Source organism: Cyphellophora attinorum (genome assembly GCF_001299255.1).
Source record: "Cyphellophora attinorum strain CBS 131958 chromosome Unknown Contig12, whole genome shotgun sequence".
NCBI lineage: Eukaryota > Fungi > Ascomycota > Eurotiomycetes > Chaetothyriales > Cyphellophoraceae > Cyphellophora > Cyphellophora attinorum.
This window is the reverse complement of record NW_017253240.1, coordinates 435,026-460,935: the sequence shown is the minus strand read 5'-3', so window position 1 is coordinate 460,935 and position 25,910 is coordinate 435,026. Positions and strand designations below refer to the sequence as shown.

Genomic DNA, 25,910 nt, shown 5'->3' with positions numbered 1-25,910 from the left:
GATAGACTGAAGCTGATAAAAGGCGGTCTCAGAAACCGAAGCTATCAAGCAGACTATCCGCGCTTGGTTCCTGGAACTGTGTTGGTGCTGGCTTCTTCTCCTCTTTCTCTTTCTCGTTCTTCTTCTCATCGACTTCCGCATCCTTTTCTCGATCATCGGCCAGCTTCTTCTCAGCCTCACTTGGCTCCTCCTTCGCAAACGCATCGAGGATCGATTTGTGCTCGATTGTCGTCGTACTGTTGTTTGTCGCTGTGCTTTCGTCTCTTCTTGGAGCTGAGAGGAGGTGCTCTGCTGTTCGAGTGGGTAGGCGACCTTTGCGAGTAGCGCTGTCGTCTTCCTTCGCATCTGATCTTGCATCAAGGTTGTCGTTTTCTTGATCGGCTGGACCAAGTGAGGCGAGAAGCTCGTCGGACCACTGCTCCAATGCTGCTGCCTCCGCTGTATTGTCTGTCCCGGCTGTGTCGCGGAGCTTGGTGATCTCGTCCTTGACCGTAGTGCTCAGGACTTCACGTATGACTTTCGCACCTTCCCTCTTCGCCCCCTTATTACTAATTCCGCTGTTACTGTTCTCATCACCAACAATCTCGCCCTCACCAGCGACCATCCAAACCCTCGCGACACTCACCCCAAGCACCCAATCCCCCATCTTTGAAACACAGACACCCACCACCGCGTCCCTCAGCCGTCCGGCCAACAAGAACCATGCAGCAGCGTACTCGAACCTCCGCTTCGACAACAGCGCATATGCATTTTTCAGCGCCGCCTCTTTCCACCGCGGCTCCGAGAAGTCCCGTGCGAGCAACTTGAGGGTCACATCGCGCATGCTGACGCCGTGCGCGGTGCGCCAGAGGGAGAGGAGGAGGGGTTTCTGGCGAAGGGCGAGGTAGTAGAGGCTGCACGGAACGGGTGAACGCGGTGGATGGGCCGGTTGTGAGGTATAGGCTGTGCGGGCTAGGAGGGTGAAGATGTTGATCAGGGCGGGAGGGTCGTTGGGTGAGAGCCATAGGGGTAGGCGGGTGTGCCGGGCCGTTGGCCACGGGAGGAGCGTGCCGGGTGAGGATGTGTGGGTGAGAGTTAAGGTGGTGAGGATGTCTTGGGATGTCGAGTGTGAAGCGGCAAGAGTTGCGCGCCAAGAGAGTGGTGATTGCGGGTCCGCTCTCGTAGAGTACAGGGCGCGGAGATAGTTGTGTCCTTGTTCATCGACTGGAGCAGGAAGGAAGGGTTGTGACGAGTCTTTGGCCCGTGACGCTGATTGCGGAAGCCAGACTTGGACGGTGCTGTCGGTGAAATCGATAGCGAAGTGTCCTTTCTGAGGCGAGTCGCCAGAGTCTAGTTGGATGAGGCTGCATGGTGAGCGTCCTGGCGGAAGCGATATGGAGTCCCGCGAGGCAGGAGCTGCAGGGAGTCTTCGAGCAGGACAATGGCGTGTTCTTCGACGAACAGGACATCAATGATGTCGTCGTCAAATGATCGTGATACTTGGACTTCGAGCAGGTGGCTGTCATCGCTGTCATCGACCGAGAAGATCTTCACGTCTCTTTCGGTCCATGTGAGCATCTGATCCCCAGCTTCATTGTGGATAATGTCCTCAACAGGAGCTTCGTGCCCGGCCCACGCGGTTGACTGCTGAAGCCGATCTCTCCGGGTGGCTGTATCGAAGAGACTGGCAATGTGGGCTTCGTAGTGTGATATGGAGCCACCAAAGGAGTGCACAAGTAAGGAGATCGAAGAAGGTGCGCTTCCGCCTGCGAACGCGCAGAATTGGACGTGCTCGGTATCCAGATGTGCTTTCTGTAGTAGCGATAGGTCGACATCGTCAACATGGGCCACATTAAACACTTCTGTTGCCAGTTTGTTCTTGCAGCCGGCGTTCTCTAGCCCCCAAGCAGACATGTGACCTAGGCCGTCGAGCACGATGCATATCTCAGGGCTTCTGTTGGCGATCGCAATAAGGTGCTCTAGAGCATGATCAGACTTGGTATTGGGTGCGTTTTCGACAGCCCTCTCGGTGGCATGCGAGAAATCACGACTGTCGATGATGAATGCATATCGACGAGGGCTAATGGACCCTACACTTAGCCTCCTAGGCTGGATGGTTGCGGCCGTATCAATAGCAGCAACCTTTTGCATGATTGATATTGAGTGCGGATCGGTATGAGCCCATGCTCGCACGTAGCCGTCAGCGCAGAAGGTATAGAGCAGACTGTCCAGGCTCTGCTCTTGATGCCACGGTTTTCGCCAGTGCAGATTCGTGACTGCTGATGGGTGCGACAGATACGACACATCAAATCGTGTGCTGTCCGACTCATATGACAGTCTCCGCCAGATTTTGACCAAACGGTCGTGCTGGCCGCATGATGCTATGAGTCCGGCGTCTTGAGAGCAGTATGCGACTGCGACAGGATATGGCAGCTCTTGGTCCCACACCACTCGTGAGTCGTACGATATGTACCATAACTGTAATCGTGAGCCTCCGACGAGGAGCTCTTCTGCCGACGCCCATGATATTGAAGTGACCGTGTCTATCGTGGGAATGGACGCCCTTCTGAGGGCAGGATCGGAGCGCACACCATTGACTCTCGGTCGATCTCCGTTTGTGTCACCGTTGGTCGCGCGGATGGACGAGGTCAGCACTCCCTGTCTGGGACCGAGAGGCTCCCATTTCAGCTTGCCTTGACCTACAGGCTCGAAGACAAAGACTGTCGTCGAGTTACTAGCGGCAATGCGTCCCGAAAACTCTTCTATAGCCACCGCCTGCAGAGGCTCGCAGTCTAGATATATCGTTTGGAGAATCGAATACAGGCCTGTCGTTACAACGATAGCGCTGTGCGAGAGATAGGCAATCAGTCGATTGCCGTTCCAGTACGCGGTGCTGATGGCTTGTCGTCCAGAGTGAGGACGTCCAGGGAGGATAGGCCTCATCTAGGCGGGCAACATGGTGCAGAAGATTGTAGTCCTGGATGTGCCCTGCGACGCGTGAAGTCGCTGAGCCAATCATGACATATGCCAAGCCCTCGGTGGGGTCCTTTGGTACCTAGTACTTAGCCACTACATGAGGCACCCTCTATCGCAGACAACTGAGTCAGAGCTGGTCAGGAACTGTGTATCGTGCTAGGTGTCAATCTACTGCAAAGACCCATACTTTAGGAATGATGAAGACTCGGACGCGTGCGACTTGACCAAGGTCCACGACGGGCGAACGCAAGTCACGTCTCCGAGTTCCGACCACAGCACCAGTGAACAAGGCATATAAGTCAGGTGGGAACAGAAATGCTCACGTCGATAGCTGTTCGTGATGCTGCCCTGCGATTTCGCCTCGTGTCCAGCATTCGTATCATGGAATGGGAGGCTTCCTTGGCGCATCGACCGTCCAATCTTGGCTGAGCAGAAGAAGTGCAGCTGAAAGTTGAAGGAATCTAGATTCACCCCAGATACGAAGCCTTGCGGGGCGGCGTCCGAACAATGGTCGGACTGCACAGTCCACTACTTCAAGTCAGTGGCTGCCTCAGGGCATCATTATTTCATTTGCACAGATCGCTGCCTCGCAATGAATGCTACGTGGATCTCGTTGCCTGCTGACAGGACGCTGCCGGAAGTTCAGGCTGGGTTGACTCTCGTCGTCACAGTACTTGCAGCGCTGACGATCTTTATATTTGTACGAACTCGATGGATCAGCGCTACTCGACGCTCAGCAAAGGGCAAAGACGTCAAATTATCGTCTTTTGTATGCCTCAACTCGTTGGGCGAAGTTTTGGATGCTTTCATCGTCCTGAGAACGAGAGTGTTGTCGAAGCGTCACCTTGGGATTCTAGCTCAGTGCATTGTGGTCATCTTTCTGTCAGCGAGTTCATTGCTCTCTGGCTATGTCGCTCGCTATGCTAGCAGAAGTGGGTACGAAGTCAGTAGACAAGCAGTATCTGGATACCTCGCCGATCGACTCTCCGGAGGAATGAGTGCAGCCAACGTGGAGTGGAACGAAACCTACTATCGTCTTGATCAAGCCGGGTTCCCGCTCAACCAGTTACTGGACTTCCTTCCGGCCAATGACTTGAACTGGAAGTTCGATTCGACCCAGTGGAACAACAGCTGGACAATGTCCTGTCAGAGCTCTGGACCCGCCTCTGTAGCCCTTGCAACCACAGGGTACTGCGGCAATTCGATCGTATCAGAGATCCCGGCTCTTGCTGAATTCCTCTCGCCCAATGACTACCAAGTCTCCGCAGAATCCTGGAGCGGCTTCGAGTGGAACAACAGGTGGCGGGACATCTACCTCTTCTCCACGGCCAAAGCTCAGTCCGCTTTTGCCAATTCCGACGGCACTAACAATTCCGTGTCCATCTCCATCGCGGCCATCCACATGCGTAACGTCACCAAGAAATCCGAACCCTCCAGCAACACCTGCCAGTACGGCGTCACTGCACGTTCCAACAGCACGCTCAGCAAAATCACCTGCCAACTCAGCCGCCTCAAACAAGTCCCAGACGTCAACAATACCGCCTTCCCGGACTACCCGCCTGAATACCAACAAACACTCTCAAACGCCCTCACCTCCTTCTACGGTGCCCGCCTCGCGCAAGAATCCGCCACCAAATCGCCCATCACAATCATCCAGCCCAACGAACTTATCCGCTTCTACCAAACCTACACAGTCGTCAAGGATGTGCAGTACCGCCAACCCGTCACTCGCTTCATCAACCAAGCCGATACTGTCGTTCAGGTGTCTATCATCTTCCTCGCCATCGCAGCTTTCTTCGCACTGATTGTTCTCCTGGGTCTGCTCAACTATGCGGCTCTGGTCATCTTCCAGAATAAGGCGTTCAGACACACGCCTCTCACGCGATTGGAGTGGATGATCCAAAGTATCTCCGCAACGGACAAGAGACACAGTGTTATGATTCCAACCGACTCTGCACGGGTGGATGCAAGTGACAAACGAGCGGCATTTGAGACAGCGGTGTATGCACGCAATGCGATGGTGGGTGGCGCCGTCAGGCAGAGGTCATCCTGGAGGGACTCATCAGCGAGTACGGCGTACATGGCGAGTCCTGGGCTGGAGTATGATAAATATGTGCTGGGCAATGTGGTGAGTCAGGGGAGTCAGCCGACGAGTCCCTGGGTGCCGTACACGGGGCAGGGCACTGGAAGAACGCCTCTGTTGGGCGGTGAGGGATACGATTGAAGGATGGGCATTCTTTCCTGTCTTACACCTTGATTTTGATGGGAGGCGAAGAGCTAGACCGAGACCGAGAAAAAGAGGAAGAGAGCGTCAGAGGATCCAACGACCAACCTGTAATGAGCCACGCCTCTGAACTCTCGGGAGTCGCTGTCCTCGGTTCCCGTTCTCGGATCTCATCATCCGGGATCGACCTCATTCCGATACCGTTTCCAGCCCCTCCCTCCTCAATTTCGCCTCTAATTCGAAATATCTGACCAAGCCTTCATCGATCTCGCCACCCTCGTGATTTGCACTGTTAACATCCTCGATACTCTTTGCATACATCTCCCGCAGCTCGTCCAACCTTTGCTTACGATCGCTATCGATCTCGTAATTCTTCATTCTCTTCCGCACCAACCTCTCCCACGTCGACAAGTGCTGCTGATGCACTGCCACACCATGGTAGTCAGCGACGTCGCCTTGAGTCACAAAGCCCCAAGCGCGCTGCATCTCAGCGAGGTCCAGACCGGTGGTGTCCGGGACAAAGACAAGCGTCAGGAAGAGCCCAACAAGCGTTGAGACCGAAGCGAGAATAAACTTCGTGCGATCGCCAATGTACGCGAAGGAAACGGTCGCGACTAGGGCACCGACTTTGCCGACGGCAGCGCTGAAGCCATGTGCAGTCGAACGGATGCCGATTGGGAAGATCTCTGCTGCGAGGAGGAAGGTCGTGGAGTTTGGGCCAAATTGAACCCAAAAATTGGCGAAGAAGTACAGCGCTTGAAATGCCTTGGCACCTGGCCCAGGCTGACTGAGGACGGGATATAGAAATGAGATAGTGGCGTAGATCACGAACTGCGCGAAGAAGCCACACGTCTGCATGCGCCGACGACCATATGGTTTGTAGTCGATGAGGAGCGCTGCCATGTAGTAGCCGATTAGCTGGCAGAAAATATTGATCAGGTTGTACAGCCAGATGGTATCAGCCTCTCTCGCAGACGTGCCGGTGACGAGTTGTAGGAGGTCGTTGCGGAAGATCTGCATGCCATAGAAGGCAAAGTCGCTGCAGAACCAGCAGAGGCTTGATGCTAGTAGGCGTGCCCAGAACCGCGATAGGACGAATTTGAAGCTCACCCAGTCGTATCCGGCAGAGTTATTTTGCGTGCGGTTCGCACGTATGCCAGAATCAACATTCGTGTTCTTTATGCGGAGACGTAGGAAATACAACAAACATAGAGCCGCAATGGCAAAACTGACGCGGAAGGTTATTTGCGTCTCTTGTTCCGAGTACGGTGGCTGCAGGGAGTGGGACGAACTGGTTGCGACTGTCAGGAGGATGAGAACCACTTGATTGGCGAGTTGACCCCAGCCTTGCATGAGGAAAGCGAGGCATGCCGACCGCCCCCGGTGTTGTCGGTCTTCGGAGCCTTTCATGCCTTCGATAGAGCTCGTGCCGGTCATTGGATACTCACCTCCTACACCTAGACCGAAGACGAAGATTGAGATCGCGTACATGATTGTCCATCCTTGGAGGGAGAGTCCCCACATCGAGGTGAGGAGAATGGTCCCAACCAGCATGATGCAGACATCTTGTATCAAGCCCCAACGTCTGCCGATGGCGTCGCCCAGGTAGCCTACGACGAGTTGCCCACAGAGGATGCCGACTATCTCCATGTATTTGATAGCCTTGATCGACTGCTCACTGCAGACGACGGTGTCGTCGAAGCACTGTGGCCATACTGCCTTGAACAGTGGCATGATGTTGCCCACTGAGAACAGAACGTAGCCTTCCACGAAGAATCCAGCACCTGGTAGTGCATAGGTACGGCAGTATTCCCTCAGTGGCCTGAGAATTCCAGCTTTGGCAAGCTGCTGAACAGCTCGATATTCGCGTTTGGCCTCTTCCCTGGCTTTGTTCTTAACCCATAGCAATTGCTCAGAAGCTGGTAGGTCGGCCCAGTACGAAGTGCCGGAAAATGCGTCTGCTGGGTACAACGCGTTGTTGAGCAGCTGCTTGTGCTCGTCCAGCTCACTCTTGTGCGAGTGCGACTTGCCTCCATTATTGGGTTGATCTTGGTGTTTTGTCTGGGAAAGTAGAGGCTGTCGCTCGCTGTCGCTATCCATCACGGAAGTAATTATCGATGGCAGGCAGTCCAGCGAGCTGCCATGAGTTGTAGCCGAAGCACGGAGGTCTGCCTATAGACTGTCAGCAGCTCCGTCATTGCTCTACTATACCCGTGTACCCGGATGAGTGTGTCATTGAACTTTAAACAAACCTCTCCTAGTACATTCATCAAGCTTTTAGGTTTGTGCAAGATATCGAGCAACTCGGAGTATGTTAGTCGTCAGATCGCGGACCTTGAAGATGTTTCGACAGAGTACTATCGCCATGCCAACTTCTGAGAACTGTCATGTACCTAGTAGCCTTGCGGCAAGCATCATGGCAAAGTTTTGAGGGCCGATCTCCTTTGAACAGGTCGGATGGTCTGAAGTTACACCTCGACGACTCCCACCAGAGCCAAACGTTGTTCTTTCTAGGAGAGCAGGGTATGCTCTTCGTTGTATTTTCCGTGACATCTCGCTGCGTGAGATACAACAATTATTGAGCAAGCTGTAATGAGGAAATACCTTTCCTCGGTCTTGCCTGGCTCGTCGAGACGCGCACATATCCCGCTACAGCGACTGAGATGGCTTGTGCCAAGATACGCATTGTAGGTCGTGATGAGTGAGCCCGTCATTGACAAACCCGGCCTGGCTGAACTGCTGACACGTACGGAAGGAGTCAATGGGAATTCAGATTGGGATTGAGGCAGCAGATGATACGGCGGACCCGATGCTCCAGAAGCGCACGATCGAAATCCCGCGCCTTGTCGTGGGCGTCATGTCGTACAAAATTCTCTCCACATCTTGTTGTCACTTAGTACACGATGTCGCCACTAAGGTTTCCAGGTTACTTACTGCATGATGGGCCTGGTGGTCAAACAGCCCATTCGATAAATGGCAGACGGAGACTACCGTCCTGACTGGCTGTCAGGATACGCATCCAAATCGCTCTACAGATGGGAAGAGCACGAAGCCGAATCGCAAGTATTCTATACGAGACGACTGGGCATCGTCGAGTCCCTCTTCGACCACGATGGAACACAGCATGAAGGGCGTGCGGACCTCAATTGCAATCTGAAAGTCGAGCTCCGCAGTATTAAGGACGCGAAAGCTATCAGAGAGCATATTTCTCTAGCCTGGTCGGTACTACGGCACCAACACCCACTACTGTCTGCCAAGGCCGTCGCTTCCACGAAGCATGGCAACGAACGAGCATTCGTCTATCGGCGTCCGGGCTCGGGCAAAGACATTGTCCGCGACGGCTACCCACACGTTTGCTACTTGGAGGATCATCGGAAGGGAGTGGATGCGCACGACTTCTACCAGCATCTCATGAACTCTTCTAGGGCAATCGATCCGGAACTAGCTCTTTCGAAACTATTCGTCCTTCCATACTCGTCCAGTAAAGAGACTTCATTCACGGTCAACTGCGTCTTCGTGGTAGCACACCAAGTCTGTGATGGTCTTACAGTCCATCGGTGGATGTCAAGTTTCGTGGATTTGTTGAACTTGAGCGATGCCCGATTGATCGAGCGAGCGGCTTCCTTAGCATCGATGTCTCCTGTGTCAAGTCTACCACCTGCACAAGAAGTACTTTACCATCCAGTTCCAGGGAGCGTCGCACGTCAGCGCTGGTTCTGGGCGATCGCACGCATTCTCCGACACGTGAAGCGTCCTATGCCCGCGGCATTTCAGAATCCATTGAATCGCTCGCAGCCACTGCAGGCCAGCAACAGATTTCCAACAAAGTACGAGGTCCTTAGCTATGACCGCACCCCTGCACTGAACAACTATGCAATCGCCCCAACCCTGGACCGAAGGTCTACGGAGAAATTAGTGAAGCTTTGCCGACAAGCTAAGATCAGCATTGGATCCGGTTTGTTCACTCTGGTTGCACTAGTCATGATGCAAATGGAGGAAGAGAGGCATCCGAACATCGCCCTCGAGGACCGTCTGCCTTTCCACGGCAGCTTCCCAGTCAACCCTCGACCTTTTCTTGCTGGAGAACCTACTGCAGGCAAAGAGGATAGCCTCATGCTTGGCTTTGGTGATGGCGTCATCCTACCGTTCCTGCCCAAAGACCTGTCATTCGACGGACGATTCCGCCTGCTTGGCAGACAGGCCCATCGGCAACTCAAGCAATATCAGAAGCGCCCACGGACAGCCGAGGAGGAATTGAGTCTGGGGTCGAGGAGTCCACGTCAGTTGCTGCCAAGTCTGTACATGGCGACTCTGGAGCGTTTGCAAAACTGGCGAAGTGCACAGCCAGGAACATATAACTTACAAGGCGCATACCCCGTTGCGGTGCCACTGAGTCCCGCGACATGTGGTATCAGCTCTGTGGGTGATCGAACTCAAATCATAGCCCCAGGGAAGTACGATGTCACGCACCTGTCTACCGATCAGGACTTTGTGGCTGATTTTCGAGACGTGAGCTCAGCTGTCAGGGCCAGGAACGGGGAGTTTCTATGCGGTGCTGCAAGTGATAGGGAGAAGACGTACTTCATGATTTCAGTGGATAGCTGTGCCGTCGACCGTGGAAAGGCGAAACACTTCAAGGAGGTCATCGAGACGATTCTCGAGCCTCGGGATACGAAGTCGAAGCTTTGACGCGGATCGTACATTAGATGAAACCTCGAAAAGTGAATGAAAGACTGCAGACGTATGCCTTCGAAACGGGGTCTTAATCCTGCCACAGTCCTAATATGGAGCTGATCAGTTGCCTTTCTCGTTGCCTTGGCGAGGCGACCACTGCCTCAGGAATTGACAGCAGACGTAAGGCTCCTTTCCTTTTCGCAATCATCGGGCAGCTTGACTCGTCTCCGCAGCTGGTGACTCGTGCTCGCCTCATCGAACGCTGGCATCTTGAATAAAGTCAGGCCGTCATCGCAGCCACAGGTATTGCTTGGCCTTTACATTGTAACATCAGAACGTCCGATATCGGGCTCGTCGCGTTGCCTCTTAAGACGCGTGTCAGCGTTGTAAATTGAGACTCACTGTAAAAGAAGCAGTCCGAACGTTTCTGTCAGGTTGTATCTGGTCAAAGATAGGTCATTGAGACATCCGAATCCGCGCAGGTCTCCATCACACAACAGGCCTCATCGGGCTCTTCTTTGGTACTCCGGCACAGAGCATACCACTCAGCATGACGTCTCAACCTCAGTCCGGCCAGTCGGGCCCGCAATACACTCATGGTCACCATGCATCGGTGATCAAATCGCATAGCTGGCGCACCGCCGCCAACTCGGTCGGCTATCTTCTCCCACGGCTTAAGGCTACTGATCGAATCCTCGACATCGGCTGCGGACCAGGCACAATAACATGCGATCTGGCCTCCGAACATGTCGCGCAAGGCAGTGTCGTCGGCCTCGATGCGTCCGAGTCCGTCATCGCACAAGCTAACAAGACCGCCAAAGAACGAGGCATCTCAAATATTGAATTCGTGGCGGGAGACGCGTATCATCTGTCCTACGAAGATGGCTCCTTCGATGTAGTCGCATGCCATCAAGTCCTTCAGCACGTCAACGATCCCGTCGGTCTACTCAAGGAGATGAAGCGGGTGTGCAAGAAGGGTGGAATCGTGGCGGCGAGGGAGAGCGACTATGATGGATTTGTGTGGTACCCTCAGAGCGATGGATTGGATGAGTGGCGAAGAGTGTATCGTACTGTGGCCCGCGGCAATGGCGGTGAGCCCAATGCGGGTAGGATGACGCATGTCTGGGCGAAGCAGGCTGGGTTCACGAACATTAAATGCAGCAGCTCGAGCTGGTGCTATTCTACCGATGAAGAGAAGAAGTGGTGGAGTGGCACCTGGGCGGAGAGGGTGAGCGTGGATGGCAGTGCGTTGGGGAAGACTGCGCTTGAGAAAGGAGTTGTAAATGGCAAGGAGGACCTGGAAAACCTTGCGAAGGCATGGCGGGAGTGGGGCGCGCATGAGGATGGGTGGTTCCAGGTGCCAAGTGGGGAGGTGATCTGTATCAATGAGTGACGCTGAATGCGCTCGATGTGCGGCACAGGAAATGGATACAGAGTCCAAAGTTACTTCGATTCTTTAGTTGACACAGACCATGCCATGCAGGAAAGTGGTCCTAGGACGCTGTCATCGTCATTGTACGCCGTTCGAAGTCCCATTCGACTTCGGCGGTACGTCGTGCGGCTGGCTCTGTGATCGCGTGTTGGAGGACAGAGTCATCGTCCACCGTCGTCTTCCATCCGTGCCAGCGCCTTCGTCTGCCAGCGGACTGCCGTCCTCGGCGACCAAAACCCTATCATCGCCCTGCGGCATGATCACACGAAGCGTGCCCTTACGCCACCACGGGAGTCGCTCGATGACTTCCCTGTTCTCCAGTATATGCAGGCCAACTGTCACACTTTCATGTCCAGCGCCATAGCACAGCTCAAATCTACCGATCTTATGCGCTTCCCCATGCCCATAGCCGTCATCGTCGTAGAAGACGTTCTTGAACACTCGCCCATGACTGGAAGACTTCGGTGGAAATATTTCCACGGCCCTCTCATCGTCCTCGGCCAGGTCCTCGCAGTACGCCATTGCAGTGCGCGGCTCGCCCGGGGTTCTAGTCGGGACATTAATGCCCGTGATTACCGCGCCTCCGACACGGGCGAGCACGGGTATGGAGGTTGTGCGCCACGGTCCCACTGGGATCGTCACCCACTGACCTGACGCAAAGTACTGCTGTGGGCCAGGTGGAGATTTAGTGTTGATATACCCATAATCAAATGGGCTATCAGTACGGCGTGGCAGGTACATCCGTGCTTCTTGCTGACCTGGTGCAGTTGCACAACCGACCAGCAAGGTGTCTCCCAGCCAGAACTGCTCCTCGCCATTCTTGAGGATCTGGCTAGCCCACACCTCCGGGTCACCCTCGTGATCCCAGCCGACCCACCGGACAGATGGTGCACCAGTCAGGTGGCCCTCCAGGCTGAGCGAATAGAGGTACGGTATAAGCTCATACCGCCGCTGGATCGCCGCCCGCACCTGAGGCAGGATGTCTGGATACATCCATGGCTCGATGACCTCGCCTGCCTGATTGTCCTGCGGGCTGGTCTTGAAGCAGTTGATTGCAAATCGCGGCTGGTGGATGCCAAGCTGGATCCACCGCAGCAACAATTCCGGTGAGGGCTGCGGGCCTTCGAAGCCGCCGATGTCGTGACCGAAGTTGTGCATGCCGGAAAGGCCGGCATTCAGGGAAATGGCGACCGAAGCGCGCATCGCGGCCCAGGAGGTCATGTTGTCGCCGGACCAGGACGAGGCTGCGTAGCGGAAAGTGCCGGGAGTGCCGCTGCGGGTGAGGACGAAGGGACGTTCGTTGGGAGCGACCGATTGGAGACCGAGGGCGGAGGCTTTGGCCATGAGCTCGCAGTGGAGGGCGCGGCCGTAGAGACCGATGTGATTGCTGGGCTTGGGCTCAGAGGTGGCGTGGCTGGGCAAATGCTCGAGGTTGTCCAGGCTCATGGTCCAGTCGTCGTCTGGCAGTGTGTACTCGTTGTTGTCGTTCCACATACTATCGACCCCTTGTCGCTTGAGATTAGCCACGCCTTTCACCCACCAATCAAAGGCGGCTTTGTTCGTGAAGTCAATGTGACCGCCGAGGCCTGATTCACCTCCACCCGCCGACCATAATTTCATGGTACCCATCTTGCCTGTCGATGGGTCGCTGAAAAGAGCATTCTTGGACTTCAGGTACTCGAAGTCGGGATGTGATGACAAGATGAATGGCTTGATGTTCGTGAGCAGTCGAATACCTTGCTTGTGAAAACGCGACAAGAACCCTTCAGGATCAGGAAAGCGATGCTTGTTCCACGTGAACACGTTACGCACTTTTGGCTCGGTGTCAGCTATCGAGTAGCCTGACGACATCTGATGCGCTGAACATGGTATGTCGTGTTCCACAAGCTTCCGTGCAAACTCATCGAGCACAACGTGTGATGGCGGGTCATCTTTAGCGCAGTACTTGTAACCTCCCGAGATGTAGCCGAAAGCCCATCGTGGCGAGAGCAGCGGGAAGCCAACGACTTGACCGTAGAGTCGCATCACGTCTCGAAGTGTCCGACCGATCAGCAAGTACTCTGCCAAGCCACCGTAGTCCTGACGGTACACCTTGAAGTGGCCCCACAGACCGTCGATCTCGGAGCCGACAGACCAAAAGCCTCGTGCATGAGATGTCGAGAACACGCCGACCACCCCTTGTGGCGTAGCTTTGATCAGCAGTGGGATATGCTTGTACATGGGATCCGTTCTATGCGCATCATAGCCGAAACAGTCGGTTGCAGACAGGATGAAAGGTCGAGCTGTTAGATCCATGGGTGCCGCCTTCTCTCCCAGACCCACGTGCAGCGCCTTCCGATCATGTACCATGTAATGCGCACATCCCTCGCCGTCAATTACATAGGACCTGTCCGGAACGTCGGCGTGTATAGAATTGGCTTGGTCCTTGAATCGCAGTGAGACCACGGGTGCGCCCGCGAAGTTAATTGTGGCTTCGACATCTTTGACGGTGATCTTGGTACAGTTGTCAACCGCATCGAACTCTGGCTCAACTGACGACGAGAGATGTTCGACATTGGGGTATGGTGGTAGTGGGTGCTTAGACGACCAGAATTGTGTCCTGAAAATCCCTTCTCGTACGGCCTCGAATGTGAAGTGAGCCCAGCCATGTGTGTACCCTGCTTCCAGCGAGACGTGAGCTTCGTGCTTACTGGTAGTGGTCCATTTCGTAGGGACTTGCTCGCGCTGTGGCATTTCGTTGGTCTGGCTATCGTCTTCCAGCCTGAGTAGAATGTCTGGTCCGACTCCCACTGCTGCACTAGTACGCTCAAGCAGTCTCGGAGTCTCGTCTGCGGCAGATCGATTGTGGTCAATGCTTTCCGGACTGTATGAACCCGAAAAGCGTCAAAGCTACCGATCTGGTCCCAGCAGTGGCTCTTTTATCGGAGGTTCGGACCGAATGTCAAGTCGGGCGATTTGATGCGCAAACGATCTTTCGCTTGGCGCCCAGGATCGTGCTTTGTTGGAAGTGTTGGCAAGACGTATCATAGCCCGCAGCTGGTCTTTTACAACCACCGACGCATTATCAGAGCTCGCCCTGCCGGTTCCAGGACTTCAGTTGCCGATACCAAGATGGAACTCTCAAACCGATCGACAATAAAGGGGCGCCCAGAGATCCCGTAGCCAACGAATCACAACGCTCGCTGATACGGTCCGAACATGCCGAAGCCTTCGGAATAGTGTCCAAGCGAAGCCAGCCCGGGGATCTACCCCAGGCGGGGAATTTAGACCTCACGCGCCTCCGCTATAAAGCATGCTGTACCCTATGAACCTGCCTCGAGACTTCGCGAAAATATTGCGGCACTCTCCTGCGACCCAAGCAGTTGGCTATGGACGACGAGATCAGGAAGTCGCCTGTTCAGGAGGACCCTGGCAGCATGAACAACGCTGTAGATCGCAGTCTTGATCAGACCAGCTTGAGCGATGCCGACAAAGACCGCGCAAAGGCGCTTGTGCAGCGAGTCGGGCACCGCGTCGAGCTCACTCCTGAGAACAACAAGCGCATCTTCCGCAAGATCAACATCCGCATCTTACCAGTCATCCTCTTCATCTACTTCCTCCAAGCACTGGACGTGAGCGCTCCATCCGTGGCAGAGCTCGAGGCTATGCTAACCTGATTCACAGAAAGCAACGCTCGCCTATGCCTCAGTCTTCGGACTCATCGAAGACACCCACCTCGTCGGCTTGCAGTACAGCTGGCTCGGTTCTGTTGTCTATGCTGCCCAGCTAGTTGCTCAGCCAGTAGTGGCCTACAGCCTGGTCAAGTTCCCACTAGGGAAATTTCTGGCTGGGACAGTCTTTGCGTGGGGAGCGACCCTAACATGTATGGCCGCAGCACATAACTTCGGAGGGCTCCTGACTGCAAGGTTGTTCCTGGGCTTGTTCGAAGCTGGTGTCGCACCTGCTTTCATCGCGGTCACACAGATGTGGTGGCGGCGACGTGAGCAACCTGTGATTCTAGCATCGTGGTATGCCATGAAGTATGTACAGCTTCAATTTTGCTCCAGGGAATACTCTGACAAATTTCCCAGCGGCGTGACGAATATGCTCGGCAGTCTGATCACCTACGGTCTGGGACATATTGACAGCTCGTTGAAGGAGTATCAGATCATCTTCCTATTCTTCGGACTGATCACCGTGGCGTATGCTTCGTGGTGCTGTTCTTCATGCCAGACTCCCCGACGAAGACCAATATACTCAATGAGGAAGAGAAGCTGATAGCGATTGAGCGGCTGCGGGCGAACCAGATGGGTATCGAGAACTATACTTGGAAGTGGGAGCACGTCAGGGAGGCCGCTGTTGATCTCAAGACTTGGTTGTGGTGCGCGATGCTGTTCAGCATTTCAGTGCCATCCGGCGGTGTGTCGACGTTTGGGCCACTCATCGTCCAGTCCTTCGGGTACAATCGTTTCGAGACGATACTGTTCAACATACCTTTTGGGGCTGTGCAGCTCGTAGCGGTAAGTCGCCACACCCTGTCCTTCGATTCCGCTAGGCTGACACAGGTTTACAGACACTGCTCAGCGCTTATGTTGCCACAAAGATTCGGCGCAAGGCACCTGTATTGGTGTTCTTGTCGGTCATCCCGAGTGTTGGCTGTTTGATGTTGCTCTTTTTGCCACGCGGTGCTGGCCACAAGGGCCCGTTACTTGCCGCATGTGAGTCTCTCTAAACACTCAGACCCTTGTGAACAATCCAATGTTCCGGTTCGCTAGCTGGCTGCCACTTCCGACATCTTGTCTGGACCATGGCTAACGAAAGCTCCGCAGACTATATCATCTCCGTATATCCAGCAATCACGCCGTTGATATACAGTTGGCAAGCCGGCAATACGGCAGGCGAAACCAAGAAGAAGACAACAACAGCCGCGTTGATCATCGCTCAGTCGGCGGGTAATATCCTTGGACCGAATCTATACACACCAGCAGAGAAGCCACTGTACCGCCGGGGTCTGATCTCAAATCTGGTGCTGTTCCTTGTTCTTATCGTGCTATATGCTGCACAGTGGTTTTACCTGCTCTGGCGGAATCGCAAGCAAGCCTCCAAACGGAACGCAATGGGAAAGAATGCTGACATAGTTGACACATCGATGGCCAAGATCAAATCCGAGCTTCCGGATGCCGAGAAGCATGAAAGCGTACAGGAGATCGAGAGGGATAAGTCATTGGACGACCGGACGGACTTCGAAAACGAGGACTTTGTGTATACGTACTAGGCACAACGGCGAAATCGTGACCAAGGCCATGTGATCAGAGCCGTTCAACTCTGCAAGGCCTGGTCGGTAGAATGATTAGCGCCCAGGAGATAGTCATCGAAGAAGTTTTGCCAGCTGGCAGGACTCGAGAAGAGCGTCAGACCAGGGAAATTCCACTCAAACACGAATTGCTCGGGCACAAAACTCTGAAGTTCGAGATTGGCATCTGACGTCTCCCAGAAAAAGGCTGGTGGCGAGCTATTCGTGGTTACCTGGGGATCGTAATGTTGCTGCAGGGCTCTGCTATACTTCTCGATGCTCATTCCCAGCACCTGTACGTAGATCCGGCTAGTGGTGGTCCCAGCACATGTTCGTGCATTAAGCATCTGACGGTACAACTGGTTGCCCTCCTCGAGAAGGCGGTAGCTTTCTGTCTGGCTCTCCGGGAGTAGGCGCGTAAGTTTGAGCACCAGAAGGAAGCAGAAGGCACATTTGGCCCAGACAAAGTCCATAGCAAAGCGCAGGTTTGGCAAATATAGGTTAGGTTCCTCGAGGGTGGCCGATAGATGAGCTCGAAGCTCGACCTTCGCCATGCTCAGAATTTTGAGGCCGATCGCGCTTAATGCATCGACATTCTCGGTACCAAGGCACTTTAGTGCGCGAAAATAAGCCATTGCTTTGCACCAGTGCTTTTGGACTCGAAGGTTGATGAGTAATAATGGGAGCTCCAGGTTCGCCACGGGGGAGCTCTCCATCATTGCCTTCCATTCGCTATACCACAGGTTGATGTCGATCGTTGCATGATTAGTTGCTTTGAGGATGTCTGAGTCTGCCCCAGAGTCCTCCTTAGCAAACCCGGCGTGAATCTCTGTCCGCAGGCTATTCAATTCCACTTGAGACAAGAGGCGGAGGTCCAGTGGGGTGGTATGTTTTTGCTGTAGAAATGCCCGACATCGCCGCATGTGGCCCTCGGGTCTAAGCGCCGGGAGGTTGCCAGCATCAACCTGCAGCATGTTGTCAAGAACCATAATCTCGAACCAGGTGCGCGAGCAGCGTGTCAGATATGGTAGGTCCACCGCTGAATCGTCTTCCTCCAGAGCGGATGACATGAGCTCATCAAATGCCAGGTTGAGCTTGATGTCGATTGCAAATCGTGTTGCGAGCGATAGAAGAAGCGACCTTTCGGGTGAATAGCAGGCAATCACCAATAAGGCTTGCACGGTTTCCAGAACTTTAGGCTGGCTTTGAACAATGACCTGGTTCACATGCTTCTTCAGTTCGAAGTTTAGCATCTGCGGTAGCTGTGTCTCGTTATCAGCCACGGTGATGCCAGCAGTGCAGAGAGCATCGAACAAGAGGCTGCTTCGTTGCCTAATGGAATCGAATGTGTCGTAAGAAGGATCGAATATCGGCACAAAGCGGTCACAGCCAGCAAAGAAGGCATTGAAGGCTACCTCGGCGGAGCTGGTGTTCATAAGACCCCTGCTCACGAAGTCCATCGAGGCACGGCCATCGACAGCGATAGCATGATCACTGGGACGGTTCCTCATGCAGTAAGTGCCAAGTAATGAGACGGGCGAGGCATTCGACCGGTCGTGGCCTGGAGAGACAGACGGTAGGAGAGCCGTTCCAGGTGGAGTGACCGTAGCACTGTGCACTGATGGAGGAAGAGGGGGAGTGCGTTCAGATCTGTGCGCCTCGTCTGTGTCCATGTGAATATCCCTTGTAACAGCGCCATAATCAACGCCTGTCGATCCGGATATAACGTCCTGTGGCAGTGATTCCTTTAATTCGCGGATGTCTTGCTGAAGCTGAGTCAATTTCTCTTCGTAGGACAGCTTTGATGATTCGGGATAGCAGCAATCCTTTCTAGTCCTACGACAGCGAGAACATGGATCGTTGCCATCACACTTCAGCTTCGATCGTCGACAAGGGCTACATGCTTTTGCGATGCGTTTGATAACAGTATTAGAGGTCGTCGGCATCGGCTCGCTGGTCCGGACGAAGCCTTGAAGGCTAGCTCGAGGCATGCTCGGAGACAATTGCCCATGACTACGAACGCCGTCATGAGATTCTTGAAAGTCCTCGCGACTTGCTAGGTAAAGGCAATTCTCTTCTCGTGAAGCGAAGTCGAGGCTCATCGGAAACAAGCAGTTCTTAATTCCGGATAAGTCAACTACGCTTTTTTTCTATGTGAAGTCATCGAACACCAGCGTTTCGACCGACCTGTGACCTTCCGCACCTCGAACCAGGCGAATGTCAATTCGATTGCCGGTGATAACACCTTCCACGCCCGTGTAGCCATTGAGCAAGTCGACAGTACTGGGCGGACGAGCTCGACGAGCTCTGAACTGAATTAAGCTGTCAGCTCCGTTAACCATGGACCGAGGTCTTTCAGGACTTGTATGGTATAAATCCAAGTCAAGTCCTTCCTGCCAATACAGCTCTCGGCGCCAGTGTCGGCAACCATGCGTGGCGTGTCGACGCTGTGGATCGGACGATACTCTGGTCAACATAGCTCATCAGGACCGCCTTTTGTTCGCGGACCAACCGAGTTCTTTCGGCCAAGTATAGGGGCTAGCCAGCTTCATGCGCCGCCAGGACTGCGTGCATCGCGATCGAGGGATGGCAAGCATCTGAGACGAGTCGACATCATTATGGCCTTGACTTCTGCTCAAGCGAGTCTGTAAGTTGCTTTCGAGAGGAGGGGTGAGTAGACGGCTTCAGGATGATAGCGGACTTTTGTGAATTGGTGGCTTCACCACTGCCTGGATTGATCTTCACTCGCAACCCGTTGATCAGCACTATCGACTTGTCTCGAGGACTACTTAGTTTGCGTCTCTGCCTTGCACGACTTTCATTTCCTTACCCAAGTCCTATCGGCGTCGTGCCCACCTATCGCCCACTTACTAAGGATAGGAACATATCGTCGTCGGAACACCTCTCTATCACGTAACTGGCAGGGACAGGAATTGTTCCCGCACAGCCGTCAAGTAGTCCAGTGTGCATGCGACTAGCAAGTTACGAAGCATGTGTGCCCTACTCAGGATGAACTAAGTTTGTCTAGATGGACGACATTGAGATGACGCCGGTGCCGGCTGTATCTGGCCATTCTGGCTCCTACTCATGGCCGACATCGATTCCGTCTCGTCTTCAAGAACAACATCAGGATGTCAAGAACAAAAATCCCGGTATAAATGTACTGCTCCTCAAAAACACTGCTGTAGCGCGAAAGGTTGGCGACGAGCCTCGAGTCTACAGATACTACATGGGCACGAAGGGATCCGGTGAACAGCTCGACACACACTTCTACCCTAATCAAGGCAAGTTCATTGTCGGAGAGAAAGCTCATTCTGGAGGGCTCCTAGCCGCAGTTTGGTCAGGTTCCCCTGGTTTACCACATCCTGTCATACTCGCAAAGTCGCCTACCCAAAACAAGACGAAAAGCTTATTCAGGCCCCTCTGGAATGGCGACTACATGTCAGACAATTTCGATATCGAAAGGATCTGTGAGCCCGAAGCAGCTAGAGAGACGGTCATTGCTACCCCAAAAGCCCAGGCTGCAAGCATTTCCAAAGGTGTAGCCGGTATCATTGCAATTAACGAGCATCAGTCGGACGTAGTGGAAACTTCGCAACACCGGGATCCCAATAGCCGCGATCGAGGCTCCGTCGACGGTACTGGCCAGTCTTCGAGACAAGATGAGCGTCCTGCAAAGCGCCTCAAGACCAGCGGCCACGGAGCAAGCCGGGCATGCGTAGCTTGTGTTGAGTCAGAGCTGGAGTGCGAAGACGAGCATCCTTGCCAACACTGTGTCATGGGTGGTCTTGCGTGCACGGTCAGCCAGCCTGCACCGAGTGCGGTCTACAATCATAATCGCACTGGATCCTCTGCACAAGACTTCGAGCCTGCCGGAGATCCTCAGGATGAGCCAGAGGCCACTGCAATGCTCATTAATGACAACGACGACGCAGGCGTCGAAAGCGAATCTGATATCTGGGAGCTTGTCAATCGGGTCAAGAGAAAGCACAACTCACAACGACGGACATCGTTCACGCGCGAGGATTGGTCATCATCGCCGGTAGCCTCGCCTCAGCTCGCTCCATCGGTTCCACGGCAAGTGCAGGGAGAGACGAGGCAAGGACCTACAGCGACAATCGACAGCGAAGATACTGTCTTGCATAGTGACACCGTCGTCGTCGATGTCCCAGAGTCCGAGAGAGAAGACATTGCCAATCAAGTGTCGGCTACCCAGCAGCATCAAATGTCCATGGTAGCCTTGGTCAACAATCGTGAGTTTCACAGTCACCCAAAGGAACTTGGGGATGGTCATTCGTTCCAGCTCCAACAGACCGCAGGTGAAGGCGATTCGGGGCTTGATGAAGTTTCAGACGTCCACGAAGATGACATTTCGGTTGACTCCGATATTGATTTCCACGAAGAAGAGGTGACTGCACCAACCGTGCCTGACACTGCGCGCAAATCGATCCAGGTACAGCGATATCGCCTGGCGCGCCTCGCAACTCACGGCGTGTTGCTTAAGCCTGATTGCCATGATCTTGTGATCGATGGAGCAGACAAAACTATCTGGGTCAGTACTACCCACAATGAAGTCGACTTCGATCTTGTGAAGGGCCCGTCGAGGATTGACAACATTATTGTTGTTAAGCACAGCTCAGGTTCTGTACCAATAGTGGAAATCAAGTTCCGTGGCGGTCGCGATATAGATCTCATGTTTGAGTTGCATAGTCGCGAAGCAGTCTTTCACATGGTGTCGACACTACAGGCCATAGATCAGACACTAAGTGTGTCCACCAAGGGCAGCGAGCACTTGGAAACGCTCTTCCAGCTTGCGTTGCAAACCGCGACATCTGGGAGGCCATCAGCCATTCCTGGCAGCGTTACAAGAGAACATGGATCGGTGGCTCGGGATAACAAGACACCGGCCCAAAGCGCGCAAACCTCCTTCGCCAATGCGATGGTCCAGACAGCAAAGCCGATGCCCGTCGCTATGGCAGGCGAGACTACGTCGGAACTGCCACCGAGCCCTAACATCCTGGGTCCTCCACCCCTATCCGACGCCCGCAACGATCCACCCGTGCTTTTAAACATGTCTAACATCGAGGTCGAAGTCTCCCTGAAGGAAGGAAAGCCTCCTTTCACGATGCGCTGGCACGAACTGAATGAAGAGCGGTGGCAGATTGTGCTGGGAACAGCGCTCTCATCAGACAACGACGAGGAGATCGGCCCTGTGGAAGCGGTGGTGACTGATCAAGATCCCACCAACGGCTTGAGGCAAAACCGCACCGCTACGCAGAGCTGCTCCGGGCTTTACACAAGCTTCGGGGAGTTCAGTGCCGATGTTGCGAGATCCTTGGGGGCATGCTCGCCAAGAAGGGTGAAGGTGAAATAGGGCAGGACGAGCAGTCAGGGCGTTGCAAAGCCGCTACCTCAATTCGGGTTGTCTTGCGTCGATTGTGAGAACTGGACCCACACGGCACTAAGGCGCAGGGAACAGCATTTCGGAGGTTGAGAGCGATCATCAGACATGTCGCGTGAAGCGCGGGCAGCGTACAGTGAGGTCGGACCGTACCTCGTCGCTCTGCGGCCTTCTCGGGGAAGATCTTGATAGACATTCGCTTGGATCGGTAACTGCGCGATCTGAGACGTGCCCGGAAGTGCATGTCTCGAAAATCGCCAGGATGCTCATATGCCGCCTCAGAGGAGTGTGGTTGCTGCAGACTAGGCTCGTCGCCTTGGCGCAGTTTCCGGTCATTGCTTCATAGACCATAATGGTTTCAACAATCAATGCAGTTCAAGGAAGTGGATTGAGGGCAGATTGAGGTTTGATGCCTGGCTTTGTGACTTTCATTTTCTTCGATTCGCATTTTCCACAGTGGCCATGCGGTTAAATGCGACTATGGCTGTGTCGCGTCGGACATGGCTGTTCTAGCACACCTTCAGTGGAATGATATTAACTATCCTGGGTTGCAGCTTTTGTCGAAGCCTAAGCTTCTTCCTCGTACTCTTCGTCGTCCACCTCGGCTGCGCCCACTTTGGGCTCGGAGCCTGAGATGACCTTGGTCTTGACCGCTGGCTCATCTTCTTCGCCCTCCTGTTCATCCTCATCGTCTTCTGGAGCTTCAGCAGCATCGTCTTCTGCATCCTCGTCCTCCTCCTCGCCATTTGTCTTGGTCTTCTTCGAGTCGGGCACTACCTCATCGGCATCGGCCTTGCGCTTCTTTGATGGCGCTGGGGTGCAGGTCAGTAATCTGGGCGAGAGCCTGGGGAGGACCGCAACTCACCGGGCGCTTCCTCCTCATCTGCGGCCTCTTCGTCGCCCTCCTCTTCTTCCTCATCTTCCTCCTCGCCTTCCTCGTCGTCCTCTAGGTCAGACTCCTCGTACCTGCAGGGGATAAATTAGACGTGCTCTCTGTCCATGGGAATGCGACGAGGTTGCGAGCCAGAGGCGGCCAGGAAGTACGAATATAGGCGCAAAAAACGTACTCTTCTTCTTCCTCGCCGTCGTCGTCACTGGGCAAAGCCTGGAGCTCCTCCTCCTCGGAATCCTCGTCTTCATCCTTGCGCCTCCGAGGCATGTTGACAGATGTCTCTAAAGGAAAGAGTAAGGTGTGGAACGGTTAGCAGCTAAGGTATGAAGCTACTGGAAAGCTCCTAAGCTTCAAAGTCCTTCAGGTACAATGACTTCAGGGGAAAGCCGGAGTACAGAGGAAGAGAAGGAGGAAGGAGAGCGGAAAATGGGACAAGAGACGGGCGCAAGCTGGGCTGGGAAAGTGACGAGAGGTGAGCAAACGCGTAGGCGGTGGGCGATGAGCTCACAGCCAGTTCCTGCATGACTGAGAGCTATCCGCAACCCTAAACGACGTCTGCCCTGCATAACCGCAAGGGAGGGAGCTCCTCGGATGTCAGATTCCAACCATAAATTCAGCAAAGTCCGGACAGATTCATGGCTGAGGGGCAGGGCGACAGGAGAAGAGGAACAAAATTGTGGGATGAGGGGGGCCTGGCTGGCTGGATGCCGACTGGGGGGAACTGACGGCACCAAAAGTCTCAGGCTCTTTTGGAGCTTGCGCTCGGACCACCTCGCCTGTTCGACATTTCGTGCCTGGATCCACCGTCATGAATCGATGAACCCCTCGAGCCCCTTTCCGCCGGGCGCCCAAGAATCACCTCACTGCTTCATGTTACTCATCAAAGACATGGTGCTTTCCTCCGGTATTGTTCTCCTGGACGCTTTGCGAGAAACATGATGACCGCGATGGAGCTGAATGTCCGCATCACGTGACTGTTGCGGGACCGCCACGGTCGATGGCTATGGGCGGCTATAAACCTACCTAGGTATCAATGGTTCAGCAAGGAAGCAAGCTGCGGCGACGATGCATTCAGCCGAGTACATTCAACGCTGCGCTTGCCTTGCCTAAACAGTATCGCTGAACTTGGCAAGCGCTCAACAGAACAGAGTAAGTCCGTTGAGGAAGTTGCGATTCGAGGTTGCGCTTGCCGTAGACTGCTTTCCATGCCTCTGTCTAGCTCAACATCATCCTTATCCACCAAGATCATCAGTAGAACCAACGAACACCACGAGTACCGCGGCGAACGCTGTCGTTGCCATGAAGACGTCTGCCTTTCTAGATGCCACAACAGCCATAACCATTGCAAATCCCAAACTCAGGAGGACTACCGCTACCAGCCTGGCCATGGTCGACCTGAGATTGAAGAGGATGAGTATCGCCAAAGCAGGCATCACCGCTGAAACAATCATGCAGATGACGTTTCCAAGCATCTTCAGCGCCTTCATCTCATATTCGCGAGCATTTTCGACAGCTTGCAGGGACTTGGCACGGTGCGCGGAAAGACGATATCCAATAAATCTGTCGTAAACAGGAACGATCCATTTGCCAACGAAGATAGCGATCGGATCATCTTTCCCAGGCCTTGGATTTATACTTAACAAGTCCTCTGGCAAGGTCAGCATCTCGCACGAGCACAGACTGACGGAACGAACCTCGAATCCTTGAGTCTCGAAACACCGCCTCTTCAATACCAGTACCCTCAAGGAAGGCTTTTCCGCCATGCTCTTCGTCACTGTCATACCACCGTTGCAGTAACTCAAAGCTGTCACTTGCAGGTTTGTCAAGTGCGTTAATTCTGGCCGTCTGCAAGATTGTGCTGTCTGCGCCAGCGATCAGCTTTTGACATCTCAGCCACGAGGAACTTTCTCACAGTACTTGTCCAACAGCGTCCGGATCCTCTCGAACACGCTAGTAATCACAGTATTGGCGTCTGTATAGGGTGCTCCGAGCCACGATGCATTGAACCCGTTCAAGTCTGGATTCGCCCTCAGCTCCTCGACCGTCAATTCAAGACCAAGAAGTTCCGCCTGCATGTGCAACAGCGTCTCGGTATTTAGAGCCGAGAATCGTCTCAGGATGCTCACGTCTTGTCTGGAAGACATGAATTCTGCTAAGCTGTCGTATCCTGGCATGGCTTATCCGTCTTGTGCCACTGTGTCACAGGGATCGGAATCATGCAGGTACTTGTGCGAGCGGGCCGTTCCAGTTTTATATTTGGTGAGCATTGTCTTGAGCATGACTTTGAGTGGTCTATTCCAGGCATTTCATGATTGGCAAAAGGCCATGATTACTGCCCGATTCGTGGCTTTGTACTTCCAAAACGAGACAGAATAATCCACGAGTGTTATTCGTCGGTACAGAAATGTGCATTCGCCACATATACGCAGCGGAATGTGGCAGATGGCGGCACCCATGTGAGCTTTGCTAGACTGGAAAACCTTCTAGGCGTTCTCTGCCAATCGAATCGGTGCTGCGGCATTGCGCGCAGTGTCCGCATACTCCTGCAGCTTACCACAAAAATGCCGTTGAGCGGATGTTTGATGTCAAGATATCACCAACATGGTCGATCTCCTACGATATGAACACAATACAGACGCACCACACGATAGAACGTTTCAGCCTGCACCGCTTCGTCAGGGCAACACATATCGGCACAATCAAGATGGCGGTCACACCAATGCCATTGTCGGCATGCAGCAACAGTGGTCTTTCGTGTGAAATCTCAGAGGTGTGGCGTTTGCTACAGTGACCGAGATGGAGGTGTATCGCCGCAGACCGCTCAAAAGGGCCCACGTTCAATCATGCGTACGGTAGCCTTTTCATGTGCCGTTGTGCAACGTACGAAAACAGCCTCTGACCCTGAGCTGTCCCTCTCGGCTTCAGCGAACTGTCATGTCTCGGAGGGAATGCAGTCCACATGAGGCACTTCCTCTCGAGAGTTCTTCATATACTCAATAGCCCAGCAACGACTCACGAAGCGCAGATCAGATCATCGTCATCATTGAATTCATCACACGC

The 25,910-nt window shown here is 53.9% G+C and overlaps 11 protein-coding genes across 11 annotated transcripts; 5 read left to right on the top strand and 6 right to left on the bottom strand.

The window, feature by feature from the left end:
- Positions 1-28: 28 nt before the first annotated feature.
- Positions 29-2,922, bottom strand: AB675_7632 (Regulator of V-ATPase in vacuolar membrane protein 1; the record flags this gene model as incomplete). The annotated part of the gene is made up of 2 exons (XM_018148016.1): positions 29-1,343; positions 1,442-2,922. 2 exons carry the CDS (start codon positions 2,920-2,922, stop codon positions 29-31), a joined length of 2,796 nt encoding a protein of 931 aa, XP_018000445.1.
- Positions 2,923-3,547: 625 nt separating this feature from the next.
- Positions 3,548-5,179, top strand: AB675_7631 (uncharacterized protein; the record flags this gene model as incomplete). Its single annotated transcript, XM_018148015.1, has 1 exon — positions 3,548-5,179. The coding sequence occupies one exon, from the start codon at positions 3,548-3,550 to the stop codon at positions 5,177-5,179; it is 1,632 nt and encodes a 543-aa protein (XP_018000485.1).
- Positions 5,180-5,368: 189 nt separating this feature from the next.
- On the bottom strand, positions 5,369-7,279 carry AB675_7630 (Inorganic phosphate transporter 1-6; the record flags this gene model as incomplete). Its single annotated transcript, XM_018148014.1, has 1 exon — positions 5,369-7,279. One exon carries the CDS (start codon positions 7,277-7,279, stop codon positions 5,369-5,371), a length of 1,911 nt encoding a protein of 636 aa, XP_018000534.1.
- An 873-nt stretch (positions 7,280-8,152) lies between these two features.
- AB675_7629 (uncharacterized protein) lies at positions 8,153-9,868 on the top strand (the record flags this gene model as incomplete). The annotated part of the gene is made up of 1 exon (XM_018148012.1): positions 8,153-9,868. One exon carries the CDS (start codon positions 8,153-8,155, stop codon positions 9,866-9,868), a length of 1,716 nt encoding a protein of 571 aa, XP_018000315.1.
- Positions 9,869-10,403: 535 nt separating this feature from the next.
- AB675_7628 (putative methyltransferase) lies at positions 10,404-11,246 on the top strand (the record flags this gene model as incomplete). Its single annotated transcript, XM_018148011.1, has 1 exon — positions 10,404-11,246. The coding sequence occupies one exon, from the start codon at positions 10,404-10,406 to the stop codon at positions 11,244-11,246; it is 843 nt and encodes a 280-aa protein (XP_018000258.1).
- A 117-nt stretch (positions 11,247-11,363) lies between these two features.
- On the bottom strand, positions 11,364-14,018 carry AB675_7627 (Alpha-glucosidase 2; the record flags this gene model as incomplete). Its single annotated transcript, XM_018148010.1, has 1 exon — positions 11,364-14,018. The coding sequence occupies one exon, from the start codon at positions 14,016-14,018 to the stop codon at positions 11,364-11,366; it is 2,655 nt and encodes an 884-aa protein (XP_018000210.1).
- Positions 14,019-14,653: 635 nt separating this feature from the next.
- On the top strand, positions 14,654-16,539 carry AB675_7626 (putative transporter; the record flags this gene model as incomplete). Its single annotated transcript, XM_018148009.1, has 6 exons — positions 14,654-14,896; positions 14,949-15,304; positions 15,356-15,461; positions 15,512-15,784; positions 15,838-15,982; positions 16,094-16,539. 6 exons carry the CDS (start codon positions 14,654-14,656, stop codon positions 16,537-16,539), a joined length of 1,569 nt encoding a protein of 522 aa, XP_018000542.1.
- A 44-nt stretch (positions 16,540-16,583) lies between these two features.
- Positions 16,584-18,230, bottom strand: AB675_7625 (uncharacterized protein; the record flags this gene model as incomplete). Its single annotated transcript, XM_018148008.1, has 1 exon — positions 16,584-18,230. One exon carries the CDS (start codon positions 18,228-18,230, stop codon positions 16,584-16,586), a length of 1,647 nt encoding a protein of 548 aa, XP_018000355.1.
- Positions 18,231-19,585: 1,355 nt separating this feature from the next.
- On the top strand, positions 19,586-21,931 carry AB675_7624 (uncharacterized protein; the record flags this gene model as incomplete). The annotated part of the gene is made up of 1 exon (XM_018148007.1): positions 19,586-21,931. The coding sequence occupies one exon, from the start codon at positions 19,586-19,588 to the stop codon at positions 21,929-21,931; it is 2,346 nt and encodes a 781-aa protein (XP_018000495.1).
- Positions 21,932-22,525: 594 nt separating this feature from the next.
- AB675_7623 (uncharacterized protein) lies at positions 22,526-23,117 on the bottom strand (the record flags this gene model as incomplete). The annotated part of the gene is made up of 3 exons (XM_018148006.1): positions 22,526-22,770; positions 22,824-22,924; positions 23,026-23,117. 3 exons carry the CDS (start codon positions 23,115-23,117, stop codon positions 22,526-22,528), a joined length of 438 nt encoding a protein of 145 aa, XP_018000257.1.
- A 965-nt stretch (positions 23,118-24,082) lies between these two features.
- AB675_7622 (uncharacterized protein) lies at positions 24,083-25,024 on the bottom strand (the record flags this gene model as incomplete). The annotated part of the gene is made up of 3 exons (XM_018148005.1): positions 24,083-24,498; positions 24,545-24,712; positions 24,763-25,024. The coding sequence occupies 3 exons, from the start codon at positions 25,022-25,024 to the stop codon at positions 24,083-24,085; spliced, it is 846 nt and encodes a 281-aa protein (XP_018000405.1).
- Positions 25,025-25,910: the final 886 nt, after the last annotated feature.